Raw genomic sequence first — 13296 nt, forward strand, 5'->3', positions numbered from 1 at the left:
GCTGGGCTCAAAGAGAATAGGTTTCCATGCCTGACCTCTGTCTTGGTTTCGTTTATTAGCAGAAGTCGCATGGAAACTTGTCCTGACAAAGATTATCTCCCTCCAGAGAAGTTACCCTATTTTGAACCATCAAAATGATCTTCTGCACTGTTAGTAGGCTGTCTCCTTTTTGCTGATGGCTGTTAAATTTTATGCAATATGCACGTCACAAATTCTTTTTTGCAAAGTAACATGTTGAGTCATGCCTGTGATTTGCTTTTTCACAGCAGCCTGAAGACCAGCTGAAGTACCAGTTTGCTCATGCTCCCCTTTGCATTTCTTGGATGTTTGAGCTAGTGGTGGTATGCTGACGGTTTATTAATATCAGCAGTATTGTGCTTTGACTCCAGATGCTGTAGGCCTCAGTATAGGAACTGCCAGAATCAGTCAGGTTTTGTACTGGAGTGGTACCAAGGTGAACTGATGCCATCAGAGAGTCGTGCTCTGCGAGTCTATGAAAGCTTGCTGGCTGTTTGGCCAGTAAGATGGGATGTCCTATAAGGAAGGGCAGAAAACCCTGCAGTGTTTATTCTCGTTCTTCTGAGCGTGTCTTTTTGGGGAGAGGTTTCAAAGCCTTGCATTCCTGTGGCAAGGAGCTGGGTAGGGTGCATGATGACAGATGATGAGACTTGGTGGGGAGCACAGCTGAGAAATGCCATTTGTCCTTACTCTAATTTTCTTCTGAGATTTTTGTGTTGCTTCCTCTGTGACCTGTTCATGTTGTCCTGCAAAGGTGGATTCTTTGTTTTCCCCTGTGGTTTCTAGAATGAGAGATATCTTGGTCTCTTAACAGAGGATTTTGGTCAGAAGGTTTGCATTTTGCTTTGCTCTTTGTACCTGTTGCCAAGACACGGGAGTTCTTTCTCTCTCCTGAAGGCATGGCTGGGGTTGTCAGGTGGTGGTAGGGCCTTTGGGAAAGAAGTACTGCATGCATGAGACAGCTGCCCTGGGAACCAGTGCAAACTGTGTGCTTAATAAAATGCCCAAGAGCTCCTTGCATGAGATAAGGAACCGTCTGTTTGAGGAAGAAACTGATTTGATCTGTGCGCAGGGTTTTGCACTAAAACTGGATGCTTCTTGTAGCGTCATTCAGGATTGTTGTGCTGACACTTGCAAGTAGTAATTCTAATTTGCCAAAACTCATAGCTTCAAGAGATGAACAGTGTTTGGCGTCTAAGAAGGACGATCAAAGTGGGTGGGTTCCAGTGGAAACAATTTTTACCTGTAGGAAGGTTGCCTCGTTTGCTCCTAGCTTGCAATGACAGAGAAATACAAATCTCCTCTGAGGGCTGGCTGCCCTCTGCCTATAGGGAAAAGCACCACATCATTTTCTTGGTGGGAGTTTTCCCAGGGAGGGTTAATGTCCATTAACTGCAGGTGACTGCAGCTGACTTCACCTCCGTTCACCGGAGAGGGAGAGAGAGCGCATTAGGTCTACAGAACCTAAAGAGCAATATGGGCCAGAGCCAAGAGCAGCCCTGGCCCTGGGCATAATGAATCACACTGACTGCTGCTGCCTTGTTTTGCCTGAACATCTGTTAGCTGTGACTGGAGCTTAGAGGTTGGCACTAGGGTGGCTGCTTGCACCTACACTGTTGTCGTAGTTCAGCCCTGATCGGGACCAGACTACGCAGTCTCTCTCTCACTCCCCCCACCTTCCGAGAGAACAGGGAGAGAAAATATAAGGAAAAACGGCTCGAGGTTTGAGATAAGGACAGGGAGAAATCCTTAAAGTTACCGTCATGGGCAAAACAGACTCGACTTGGGGAAAACTATTCATTTATTACTACAAACAGCAGGATAATGAGACAGAGAGCAAGATAACCTCCCCCCACCCCTCCCTCTTCCCAAGCTTAACATTATCTCTACTACCTTCCCCTCCCTGAGCGGCACAGGGGGGAAGAGGGAATGAGGGTTGCGGTCAGTTCATCATACGTTGTTTCACGCCGCTGCTTCATGGTTGGGGGAAGAACTCCTCACACTCCTCCCCTGCTCTGTTGTGGGGTCCCACCCCTACGCCACAGTCCTTCGTGGAACTGCTCTGGCATGGGTCATCTCTTCCACACAGAGTGCAGTCCCTCCAGAACAGCTGTCCCAGCGGGCCCTCCACGGGCCACAGCCGCCTTCAGGCATCCACCTCCCCCGGTGTGGGGTCCTTCATGGGCTCCAAGTGGATCTCTGCTCCTCCGTGGACCTCCGTGGGCTGCAGGAGGACAACCTGCTCCACCATGGTCGTCACCACAGGCTGCAGGGGAATCTTGGCCAGGAGCCGCATTACTCCTCCCCCTCACTTCTGAACTGACCTTGGTGTCTGCAGCCGTTCCTCACAACAGGCTGGTAGATGTCTCTCAGGATCTTTTTTACATCTTATTCACTTCTCATCTCCTTTCCACTTCTTGCAGTCGGGCTGGACCAAGTCGGGCCCAGTCGGCTGCCTGGCGAGAGGCCAGAGGGTGAGGCCTGCAAGGCCCATAAGGCCTGCGCCTCCCCCTCTGCGCCTCTGCCCCACTCAGCTTCTTCACATCTTCTCTTCTCTCTTTTTTTTTTCTGTTTTCCCCTTCTTAAATACGTTATCGCAGAGGCGTTATCACGGAACATTCTGCTACCAATCGGCTCGGCCTTGGCCAGCAGCAGGTCCGCCCTAGGCCTGGCCGAGTCCACTAAACAAAGGGGAGCGACTTCTAGCAGTTTCCTACAGAAGCTACCACCTTAGGCCCCCCCCTCACTAACAAAACCACGACAACTGTGGACACTTAAAGTTAGGTAAGAGGAATTCCCCCAGAGAGACTGCTGCACGTGACCTGGGAGTAAAGGACAAGGATGGTCAGTGCAGAGTGTTTCAAATATGGAAGTGTGTTTAAAAAAACAAAACCCCACAAACACACCAAAAAACAAAGGGGCAAGCGCTGCCCCTTGTAAATTCTGATTGGGTTTGGTTTTTTTTTTTGGCCTCTGATAAGTTTTAGCATTAAGATTTGTGCTCCAATACCTCTTCCACATTTTTTTTTTCCTCATTTTCAGGTTGCATGTTACATTCTTTTGGAAGTTTTGGTCAGAAATATTTAAATTACCTCCATCTGAAAAGCATATTAGATCTATTCTAGGGACTTGTACATGTATAAGTTTTAGAGTATCTTATGTGATCTCAGTGTATTAGTGTACTGAGCAGAATATTTGCATGTTGCCATTTTTTCCTGTTGGAATGAGTGAGGATGAGTACTGACAACACCTAAAGCTGTAATGTATCTGAGGTCCATTGTCCTCTCTCTCTCATAACCATAACACTCAAGCTGAAAGTGCAAGTTTGTTCACACCTCATTTGAAAACAAACACTTTTTTTTTTTTTTAATCACATAAAAAGGCTATGTTCTTCTGGCATTTGTCATGGGGTAAGGGAGCACCGGGCAACGTGACACTACTAAACTGAATTCAAGGGGACCAATGGAGGAACAGCCCGTCAGGGAGCGTTAAACATGCAGAGAATGACAGTTAACTGAGGCTGACCCTCAGCTACCACTGCAGCGAGTCAGTGTAGCCTCACCTAGGCAGCAAATACAACACTCAACTCTCACCTCTCTCACTGTCAGGCTCTGGTCAGTGGCTCAGCACCAACGCATATTACACCTTGTGTCCTCATTTTGGATATCTGCATAATGGTGTTTCCCCATAGTCTTTTTTATTGTGGGTTTTTATAGTTAGATGTCAGCAGAGGCTGGTAGTCAATCACCATATACCTTTCTAGCCCTTCCAGGTATTTTTCTCTTGTTACTTTCACATCCATTGCTTTATGTACCAAGACTTTTCACACAATTCTTGTTTGCACTTGCTGGTCAGCCATGGTTCTTTATATCCAGTTATTCTACTCCTCATCAGGGCAAAATCTTGAGACTCCTGTGACATTCTACCTCTCAGCAGTTCTGTCATCTGTCAAACATCTTTCATACATGCACTCATACTTACAGACTAACAATGGACAATGCAAGTAGCTCAAGCTCATATAAGTGTATTCACTTGTGGCACACTAAATTACAACAGACAAGAACAAGTAGTAAGTCAGTCAGCATTGGGTCCTAATACTATTAACTAAAACCTGGTTTTGTAAAGGTTAATCATTCTGTTCTCAAGGAAGTTTCCAGATCACCCACTTGCTCGAGATAGAACTAAAATTTCATATGCTTTTGTCAGACTCTAGAGCTTGATCTAGTGTGGATGTTATAGAGCAGAATGCAGTGGTTGTACTGCAGGAGTCATGCCCACCAGCCCAAGGCACACTGCAGTTAAGAGACCAGTCCCTGTTATCATTACCAACCAAATCAGTCCAGTGATACCACTGTACAGCTCTCCAGCAGTTTCAGGTATTGGTGTCCTGTTGCTTGTTGATTCACAGTCCATACCAAGGCTTGTCATACTCAACTGTTCTTGTCAGCATTGCTCTGTCACTCAAAGCTTATTTTACCAAGTTACTCAACTTTTCATCAAGACAAAATTGTGATGCTTCTGTGACATCACTTAAAACTGAACATGGATGATCATTTCCAGTGACATTGTTGATGCAAGTGGCTTTGTTTCTCATTTTTTTCACATTAGACTGGAACTTGCAAACCAGCAGCAATATAAACATTTTTAATTTTGTATAGGAATAAAATTGAATGCTAATCTCTGTGCAGTTTCAGCCTGTAAAAGCATGTGACTGAAATAAGGCCCAGTATGAGTTGGTATGCATTGGCAGGACTGAACATTTCTCCCATTTATTCTTCTATCCAAGAAAGCTTGGGGCAGTGCTCTATAAGTGAAGTTAGTTGTTGGATGTTATCTTCAGGCAGTGATTCAGTGATTATGTAGTTCATTCTTTCAGGGTGGATCTTTCTTCTGTGCTCACATACTCCTTACCCTGCAGCCTTAAGTAGTGTTGATGCAAGACAGAAGAGAAAAATCAGTTGCTAGCTCATTCCTTGTGTTTTCTGCTTTGCCATTTCAGCCATGCAGAGACACTCATTTAATGAGTGGATAATTATTAGAGCCTATATTTTGTTCTTCAGAACAATTTTACTATTTCCTTCCACCAAAGAAGAAAAACCCAAACAAAGTCACTGCATGCTTATACTATGCCTTCGCTGGCAGGAGAGATACAGTGTACAAGCTACATAGGGGACAACTCTAGGCAACAGTAGAAGCTCGTTAGACCCCAGAGGCCTGCAGAAGGGCAGGGTAAAAAACTATCTTCAGTATTCTGCATTGAATGGGTACTCCTTGTGATTTTTGCACCTGAAGGAAATCAAAGAGGAAAGATTATTCTCAAGGATGAAATAAATGCTATGTAGAATTATACTGGCTGCATAGAGGAGCCTTCATGTGAAGAATGAATTTAAGAGTCTTAGTAGTGTAGAAAAGGCACAGATGACCAACAAGTTCAACAATTTTCCCATTATTCAGGTACTGAATAGTGGTGGGACCAAGTTACTTCTAGATAAAGAGTTAAAGTTCACACTGCTTACAAAGACAGTTTGTGGCCTTTCAGCCAAGCTTGTTGTCTGGCTGTAGGTTTCCAAGGTGCACATCTGCAAGCAGTCATTCTCCATACTGCACTTTAGATAGTCATTCCCTCTCCCAACCACCTATGCAAGAACTGACATCAGTTTATTTATTTATTTTTTGAGTGAGTTGTAAGTTTTAAAAGTGCTTAATGCTCATTTTTCCAATATCGACACAGCCAAAGTTATCAACTACAACCCTCCTTTTGGAATTCCAGACACACAAAGTTTCCTGGAGAAGGGATTCACAATGAGCACATAGCATGACTTATACTCATCCTTTAGTCAATACAGTGAAAATATAACTCCATTAAGATGTTAAATAACAGATGCTTCATCCCTCAAATTATTTCAGATTTCAAAATATCCCCAATTTAAACATCTATACCAGTATCTATGATATTAGGATAAAGATTTCTAAAAAGGTAAGCCTTTGAAGGAAACAAGCTGTCACTTACATGATCATTTCACAGATCCTCCAGTTTCTGTTTAAGCTGAGAAGGGCTGCCATCTCTTCTTTAGTCAATTCAAAGTCAAACACCTAGCAAGAGAAACAGCTGGAAATCACCGCTCTGAACAAAGCAAATCAGAAGCAAGATTCCCAAGATTAAATAACAAGTTCACATCAGAACTTTCTGATGGTTAGAAGTGATGGCTTCATGAGACAGGGAAAGGAAAAGTCTCTTTGGATTTTCAAGACTCTACTGACAGAGCAAAGAAACAAAAGAGATCACCAGCTGCAGTTACCTGTGCCAGCTGTTCCAAGGTGTTACAGAATGCCTCTATTTTTGGAAGGTGCATTTCTCTCCAATTCCAAACACTTGGAAGACTTTCATATTTCAATAAATCTAGCTATATTACTCCTGAAATCTTGATGACTGCTATCATGGAAGAGCCCCTGACTTAACAGTCAGAGGAGCAGTGTGGCTTATTGACACCAGGACTCTTCCCTTAACATTGCTTACTCGATGTTTTGAGGAATGTTACTGCACTTGAGCTCCAAGCAAGCCCTGCCTGCCACTTCATCCACAAGACACAGAACAGGAGACACTCTGTAAGGTGACTGGTAATACTATCAGCATGCTGTTTCCAAGAGCTCTGTCTATCTCTTTTCTCCAACTGTAGTTTTCATTGTAGCCCTAGCTTCCAGACAGAGAAAAAGCTCCTCCCCTTGCCTGAGGAGGGCTTGGGAAGCCTAAGAAAGGATCACTGCTTGCTCTGCAAGAAATCATGCCATCCCAGAAAGGTGGCACCCAGGTCACTTACAATCACATACCTTGAAGTTCTCCACAATGCGCTGTGGGGTGACAGACTTGGGAATTGCAATCACATTTCTCTGGATCTGGAAGCGAAGGAGAACCTGCAAGAAGAGAAGACTGAGTCAGAGAGAGGATGGCTCCTGCTCTGGAGGAAGCAAAGCCTGTTCCAGTACTTGTTTTCCCTAAGCTACACCCATTTCTGCAAAGCTGCATTTCAAATCATTCCATTCCCGTGGCTTACATAGCACTTCCTGGAGAGCAGAGGGAAGTGGTGGAGGCTCACAAGTAAGGCCTCTTTTCCCATCCAGCTTTGGGACAGTCAATCCCTTTTCTTCCCACCTGGACTCTCAGCAGTCTATGCAAGGCTTTCATTCTCTGCAAGAGGACTTGAAAGGGGAAATGACATCTGAAGATGGGTCAATAATTTTTTTTCTGGCTGAGGGCCAAAGAGTTTCTTGAAGTATATATTGCAGGACACAGAGTAGACAGCCTGCATTTCTACTTAAAACCACAGAAGAGCACCACAGTTCACAGGGAACACTGATAGAGATGTACTCTCTTTTCAGATATTGTTTTCCTTAATGGCTGTGTTGAAGGAAGAGGTACCCACTGCCTGGCACCTGCATACCTGTGCTGGGGTTTTGTTGTGCTTGGCTGCAATCTCTTTGATCTTGGGGTCATCCAGAAGGCAAGGATCCTCTGGCTTAGCCCTGTGCAGAGACAAAAAGGAAGAAATGGCAAAAAAAAGTCTCTGCAGAAAAATTCTACCTAGTATTAATATATATATTAAATATGTATAGGTGTACACACACACCTGCACCATTACTCATTCAATTATTCTGAAGGCTTCAAACTTAAACCACACTAGCCCACTTGGAAATTACCTGTCAGGGCGCCCAAGGGGACAATATGCTGTCACAGCAATCCCTTTGGATTGGCAATAGTTGATCAGCTTTTCCTGGGTAAGGTATGGATGACACTCGATCTGCCAACACAAGAGTAGAGACTGTAGAACTACTGTAGTGTTCCCATGCTCCAGAGATTTTATTCTGAAACTTAATTTCTTAATTACAGGCTGCCTTAATCCTACCCTGCATGTGCTCTGTGTGACAATACAAGACTAAATTCTGTAGGGCACCAACTTTAATACTGAGTCCTTATGTCCTTTTTGGATTTTATTCTGAGAGGCTTTATAAAAAGTCAGTGATTACAGTCAGAATGATAGTTCTTTATCCCTCCAGACAGAATGCTTCATAGGGAAATATTCCAACATTTGTAAGCAGTGGTTCAACAAGGTGAGACAAAAAGGAAATATTCTGGTCCTTTTTGTACTGAAATAGCCACAGAATGGATTTCAGAGTACATGCTGTTATCTCTTTTGTTCTCCCTTTTTCCATATCCTCATTCAACTGTAATGAGATCTTTATAATCCCTGAGAACTATTCACCTGCAGTCACCTAGCAGCTTACCTGGTTATTTGCAGGCTTGTGCTTCAGTCCTGGCTTGTTCAAGATTCTTTCAGTCTGCTCACGGTTAAAGTTGGAGATACCAATGGCTTTTACCAGACCACAGTCCACCAGCTCTTCCATGGCCTAACAAAGAGGAGCAAAGTCAGCATCCAGCATATAGGACATGACCTGCATATATTCTTCCTGATGTGGCTTGTTTCCCTTCATGGGAAGCACAAAATCACTGGTTTTGATTCTCAAGGGCAAAGTGGGTACTGGTAGCATTTGTGCTATGTTGTCTATCCCACCAAAGCCCAAAATAATTGTTAAGATTGAAATTCACTGAGTTGCACAAGGAAAAGAAGACTCTAAGTCTACTGTTGTCGCAACACTGGAGGGCTATGCCCTAGGAGGATGGCAAGATCAGAAGTAAAGGGTCTACTTCTGCAAAATCTATTTGAGCAGTTCAAGAACTGCATGAGAACTGCAGTGAAGAAAAAAAATCATACAGTTATGGTCAAGATGATAACTTTTTCTAACCTCAGTCTGGTCTGCAGCTCCACTGAAAGCAACTCTGCAGCTCAGTAACTTGAGATGCTAATCCACAGTGAACCAGAATAATAGCTTGACTAAGCATGCACATTTTCAAAAGCTGCCACATACTTCTGTAAACTAATCCTGCATACATGCATGAGCCATTCTGTGACTACTGAAGCTAAAAACCACTGCTGAGGACAGAAAACATGATTCTCCCACTGAGGCTGAACTTACCTCCCACGTATCTAGAATATTTGTGTTGCTGGGTATTGACATGCCTTTGTCATCTGTGGGAAACAGCTCCTCTCCTACCTGTCAGTGACAAAGAAAATGCTTGAAAAAAAAATCCGTTGAGAATTCAACTTAATACCATGAGAGCTCACAACCATCACAACTTCTAGTGCAGACAAGGACACTAATTCTTGTCTACATTCAGTCATTCCTTCCTGAGGAGTGGGAGGTATTTAAGGCTCTTTTGCCAGTGACCATTCCTGTAAAGACATGTTTTTCTACTGGACCCCTCAAAGTGATGACTCACCCAAACACCTACTGGGAAACACACAGCTCAGAACTATAGCCTCCAGTCTCATACATGTTTGCTTCATGTATTGTTCTTTTGTGTGCTCTTCGGAAGAGCTGTTTTGTTCTTAATCCAGAAGGGCACCAGGGGACCTAGTTAGGTACCAGGAACACATGGCTTTGGTCTATACAACACCAGATCAGCTGCAAAGAGGTATTATGTGCACTGACAGTTCTTCCATGACAAAGCCTAGTGTAAAGCTGCTAATATTAGGAAAATTAGAAGACCCTTTGTGTACAAGTTATGAAAAAGCACCAAGACTAAACTGTGTTTAACAGCTGTTTGCTGTTGTCACCATGAGACAGTTTTAATTTTCACAGTTTTGTTAACATAAAACTAAAATAGAGTATGAAATAAAGGTGAGCATTTCAAAAGCAACAGATAAGATGGAGACCAATCACGCTGTAGTAGGAAAGAAAGGCTAAGCCTAGAAATAGTCAGCCTGAGACATCAACTCCTTCACTAATCTGTGAAAGAGTTTAGCCCCTCAAGAAGTTTCACCTTTTGAATTCCTGTCTCAGTGGAACAACACTAAAGCAAGGTTGGCTCAATCTGTCCTGTATTAAGGACTTAGTGATTAATGAGAGAAATGGAAAAGAGAAATATTTTCTCTTGCTCTGCGGTTCTGTAACATGCAGAGGAAAATTTCTGTCAGGCAGCAAAGTACAGCCTTCCTTCCCACAAGGGGCAACTTTCAGGAGAGTGTACACTGATTTGTAAGAGAAAAGGAGAGCAATCTATCTTACGCTTGCAGCTGGGGGGCCTGCCCCTAGTTTTCAGGATCAAAGGGGTATGCAAGCAGCAGTCTTGGGGCAGAGATCAAGTGCCTGGCTCATGTGGCCAGAGTAAAGCTGAGCACCAGAGCTGTGCTGGTACACAGAACAGACACATGGCCATATTTCTCAGCCAGAGCAATTGTTGGACTCTAAAGCCATAAGTTCCCCAAAAGCAGTAGTCACAAGAAACAAATCCAAGGGTGTCACCATTACTGTACCTTCAAACCAAAAGGCCAGTGCATGAGGTAGAGATCCAGGTAATCCAGTTTCAGGTCGGCAAGAGTCTTCTGGCAGGCTCCCTTCACCAGATGTTTGTCATGAAACGTGCACCATAGCTAGGGAAAAAAAAAAACAAAACCAAGGCACATCGTTACCTCCTGGGTTAAAGCCCTCCGTTACTCCTGCATAGGACAGAAATGCTCCATCTTCTTTGGAAGGTGATGTGGAATTAGGCTATCCTAGTGCTCTTCAGACAGGGCTTGCTCTGTGATGGGACTGGCCCATGACACTGAAGGCAGCATGTGCAGTGACAGCACGGGTATTTGAGCAGGATCATAAAAGTCCTCTGGTTCTATTAGTTAAGAGATCATGGGTACTACCCGCTTTTACACAAGGTCTGCCTTTGCAACAGGCATGCTTTAAATGAAGACAGATCTCTGTCAGATCTGACAATGCATAAAACTCCTGCACTGAATGCAGCAGGCAAAGCCAAGAAAATATAAGACAAGCCAGAAGTAGCTGGCACCAACCTTTACCAAGGCAAGAAGTAACTTCAGAATCCAGCTAAATATCCTCGTTTCCTTAATAAGCAAGAGAAAGAACCCAACAACAACCCCACCTTCTTTGGGAGATGTGCTGAGCAGGTTACATTGTCCCAAGGTGCCCAAAACCTTATCTTTTTCACACAGCAGAGACATCCCTTTGGCAAGGCTGCGAGCCCAGCTGCTGGAACAAGCACCAGCCACTGCCAGGTTTTTCTCCTCTGCTGTGCTTTAGCAGCGAGGTGCTGATACCAAACTGGTACTGCCTCTTTATCAGTGCATCACACCAAGTGATCTCAGGCCTCTGCATTACGGGTTTCTACCTTGCTTGGTGCTACCTGGCCCACTCTACCCTTTCCTGCTTCCCTTCTTCTGCACCAGTGCTCTGCAGGTGGCCTTTCTGCCACATCAGAGGTATGAGATGCAGGGCCAGATTCATCCTCATCCATACCTCAGCACTTCTAGGTCTCCTCAGCAGAGTGCCAGATGCAGTGCTGAAGCTCTCAGTAGATTTTAGGGTCTGTGTGGAAATAATGTCTTGACTTCCTTCAGTCTTATCAGATTGACTGAAGAAAGCTGCCACCAGCTTAAAACTCAGGGAACTCACTCTTCCTATCCAATGTCTATAACAACAAAAATTATTATCAGTGGACAGGAAAGAGTCAAACTCTATGATTGGGCTGATTATGTGACAGAAGGAGTATCAGGAGTGATGTAATTTACATTTGAGTTTTGGGAGTGCTGGTGTTTGCTGTTGTCACCATGAGCTACTTTTAGTTTTCACAGTTTTGTTAACATAAAACTAAAATAGAATATGAAATAAAGGTGAGCATTTCAAAAGCAACAGATAGGATGGAGAAGCTCAACATGAGCCGGCAATGCGCTCTTGCAGCCTAGAAAGCCAACCGCATCCTGGGCTGCGTCAAGAGGAGCGTGGCCAGCAGGTTGAGGAAAGTGATTCTCCCCCTCTACTCTGCCCTGGTGAGACCCCACCTGGAATACTGTGTCCAGTTCTGGAGCCCCTAACATAAGAAGGACATGGACCAGTTGGAGAGGGTCCAGAGGAGGGCCACAGAGATGATCAGAGGGCTGGAGCACCTCTCCTAATAGGACAGGCTGAGAGAGCTGGGGCTGTTCAGCCTGGAGAAGAGGAGGCTCCCAGGAGACCTTATAGTGGTCTTCCAGTACCTCAAGGGGGCCTACAAGAAAGATGGGAAGAGGCTGTTTAGTAGGGCCTGTTGTGATAGGACGAGGGGTAACGGTTTTAAAATAGAGGGAGGTAGACTTAGATTGGGTATCAGGAAAAAACTTTTTACAATACGAGTTGTAGAACACTGGAACAGGTTGCCCAGAGAGGTGGTGGATGCCCTATCCCTGGAAACATTCAAGGCCAGGCCGGATGAGGCTCTGAGCAACCTGATCTAGTTGGGGATGTTCCTGCTCCTTGCAGGGGGGTTGGACTAGATGACCTTTGAAGGTCCCTTCCAACTCTAACCATTCTATGATTCTCCAGTGCGACAACATAAAACTACTTTAGCTTCCTACTGTAAAAATATCACAGGTTAAAGCAGGTCTGTCCATGATCCAAAACCATCTGATCTTTACCTTACTGACAATGAAGAGGTCCTCTCGTTTCACAACACCTTCCTTGATTTTCTGCTGGATCCCTTCCCCGACTTCACTCTCATTCTGGTACACGTAGGCACAGTCAAAGTGGCGGTACCCAGCATCGATGGCAGCCATCACTGCAGCCGTTACCTTCCCTGGTGGGGACTGAAGGAAAAAGGGGTATGATGCATTTCAATTTGGGATTCTCACATGCTGTTCCTTAGGTAGCTACAGGGTAGATCACACACAAAAGGGCTTTAAAAGGAGCTTTTCCATAAAGCTTTCATAGGTCTGTAGACGTCTCAAGCACAAGCTCCCGAGTTCCAAGCCGGCCTCCCGCCATTCCCCTGTCACCCTGCTCCCAGGCACGGCTCAGCCCAACAGCTTGGCAGGGCTGAGGCCCCAACACCAGGCCAGTTCTCCAGAGCCGGGCCGGGGCCTCCTCTCTCCCCGGCACCGCTTCTGGGAGGAGAAGCCCCCGGCCGGCCCGGGCCTCGGCAACCCACGGCCCCAGGCCTCACCGCAGGAGGGTTCGCTAACAGCCGCGGTTACCTTCCATGTGCCCAGCCCCAGGATGGGCATCCTGGCCGCGGTGTTCAGCCGCACGTAAGCGGCCATGGCCCCGCTCCGGAACGTGCTGCCCGCCGGGGGCTTTAACAGCGGCCGGGCCCGCCCCGCGGTTGCCGGTACGGCCCTTTCCCGGGGTTGGCCCTCCCCGCCCGCCCCGGCCATTGGTAGCGCTCGTCCTTCCCCTCGT

General features: G+C 45.4%; 2 protein-coding genes across 2 annotated transcripts in view; one reads left to right on the forward strand and one right to left on the reverse strand.

The window, feature by feature from the left end:
- The window catches only part of BPGM (bisphosphoglycerate mutase), a 74885-nt gene that overhangs the window by 16175 nt on the left and 45414 nt on the right, over positions 1 to 13296 (forward strand). The window lies entirely within an intron of this gene.
- Positions 3370 to 13249, reverse strand: LOC104474650 (aldo-keto reductase family 1 member B1). The gene is made up of 10 exons (XM_086755870.1): positions 13092 to 13249; positions 12537 to 12704; positions 10389 to 10505; positions 9049 to 9126; positions 8299 to 8421; positions 7714 to 7814; positions 7458 to 7539; positions 6847 to 6930; positions 6029 to 6111; positions 3370 to 5304 (listed from the first exon to the last, which is right to left on the reverse strand). The coding sequence occupies exons 1-10, from the start codon at positions 13155 to 13157 to the stop codon at positions 5262 to 5264; spliced, it is 945 nt and encodes a 314-aa protein (XP_086611996.1). The 5' UTR covers positions 13158 to 13249; the 3' UTR covers positions 3370 to 5261.

Source organism: Chlamydotis macqueenii, chromosome 1 (assembly GCF_036417535.1).
Source record: "Chlamydotis macqueenii isolate bChlMac1 chromosome 1, bChlMac1.mat, whole genome shotgun sequence".
NCBI lineage: Eukaryota > Metazoa > Chordata > Aves > Otidiformes > Otididae > Chlamydotis > Chlamydotis macqueenii.

Excerpts from the sequence above, each read along its gene's own strand:
- LOC104474650 (XM_086755870.1), bottom strand. The coding sequence starts at position 13,157 with ATGGCCGCTTACGTGCGGCTGAACACCGCGGCCAGGATGCCCATCCTG. Across the intron at positions 12,705-13,091 it reads TGGGGCTGGGCACATGGAAG|TCCCCACCAGGGAAGGTAAC; the intron begins GTAACCGCGGCT and ends TTTTTCCTTCAG. Across the intron at positions 10,506-12,536 it reads ACCTCTTCATTGTCAGTAAG|CTATGGTGCACGTTTCATGA; the intron begins GTAAAGATCAGA and ends TTTTTTCCCTAG.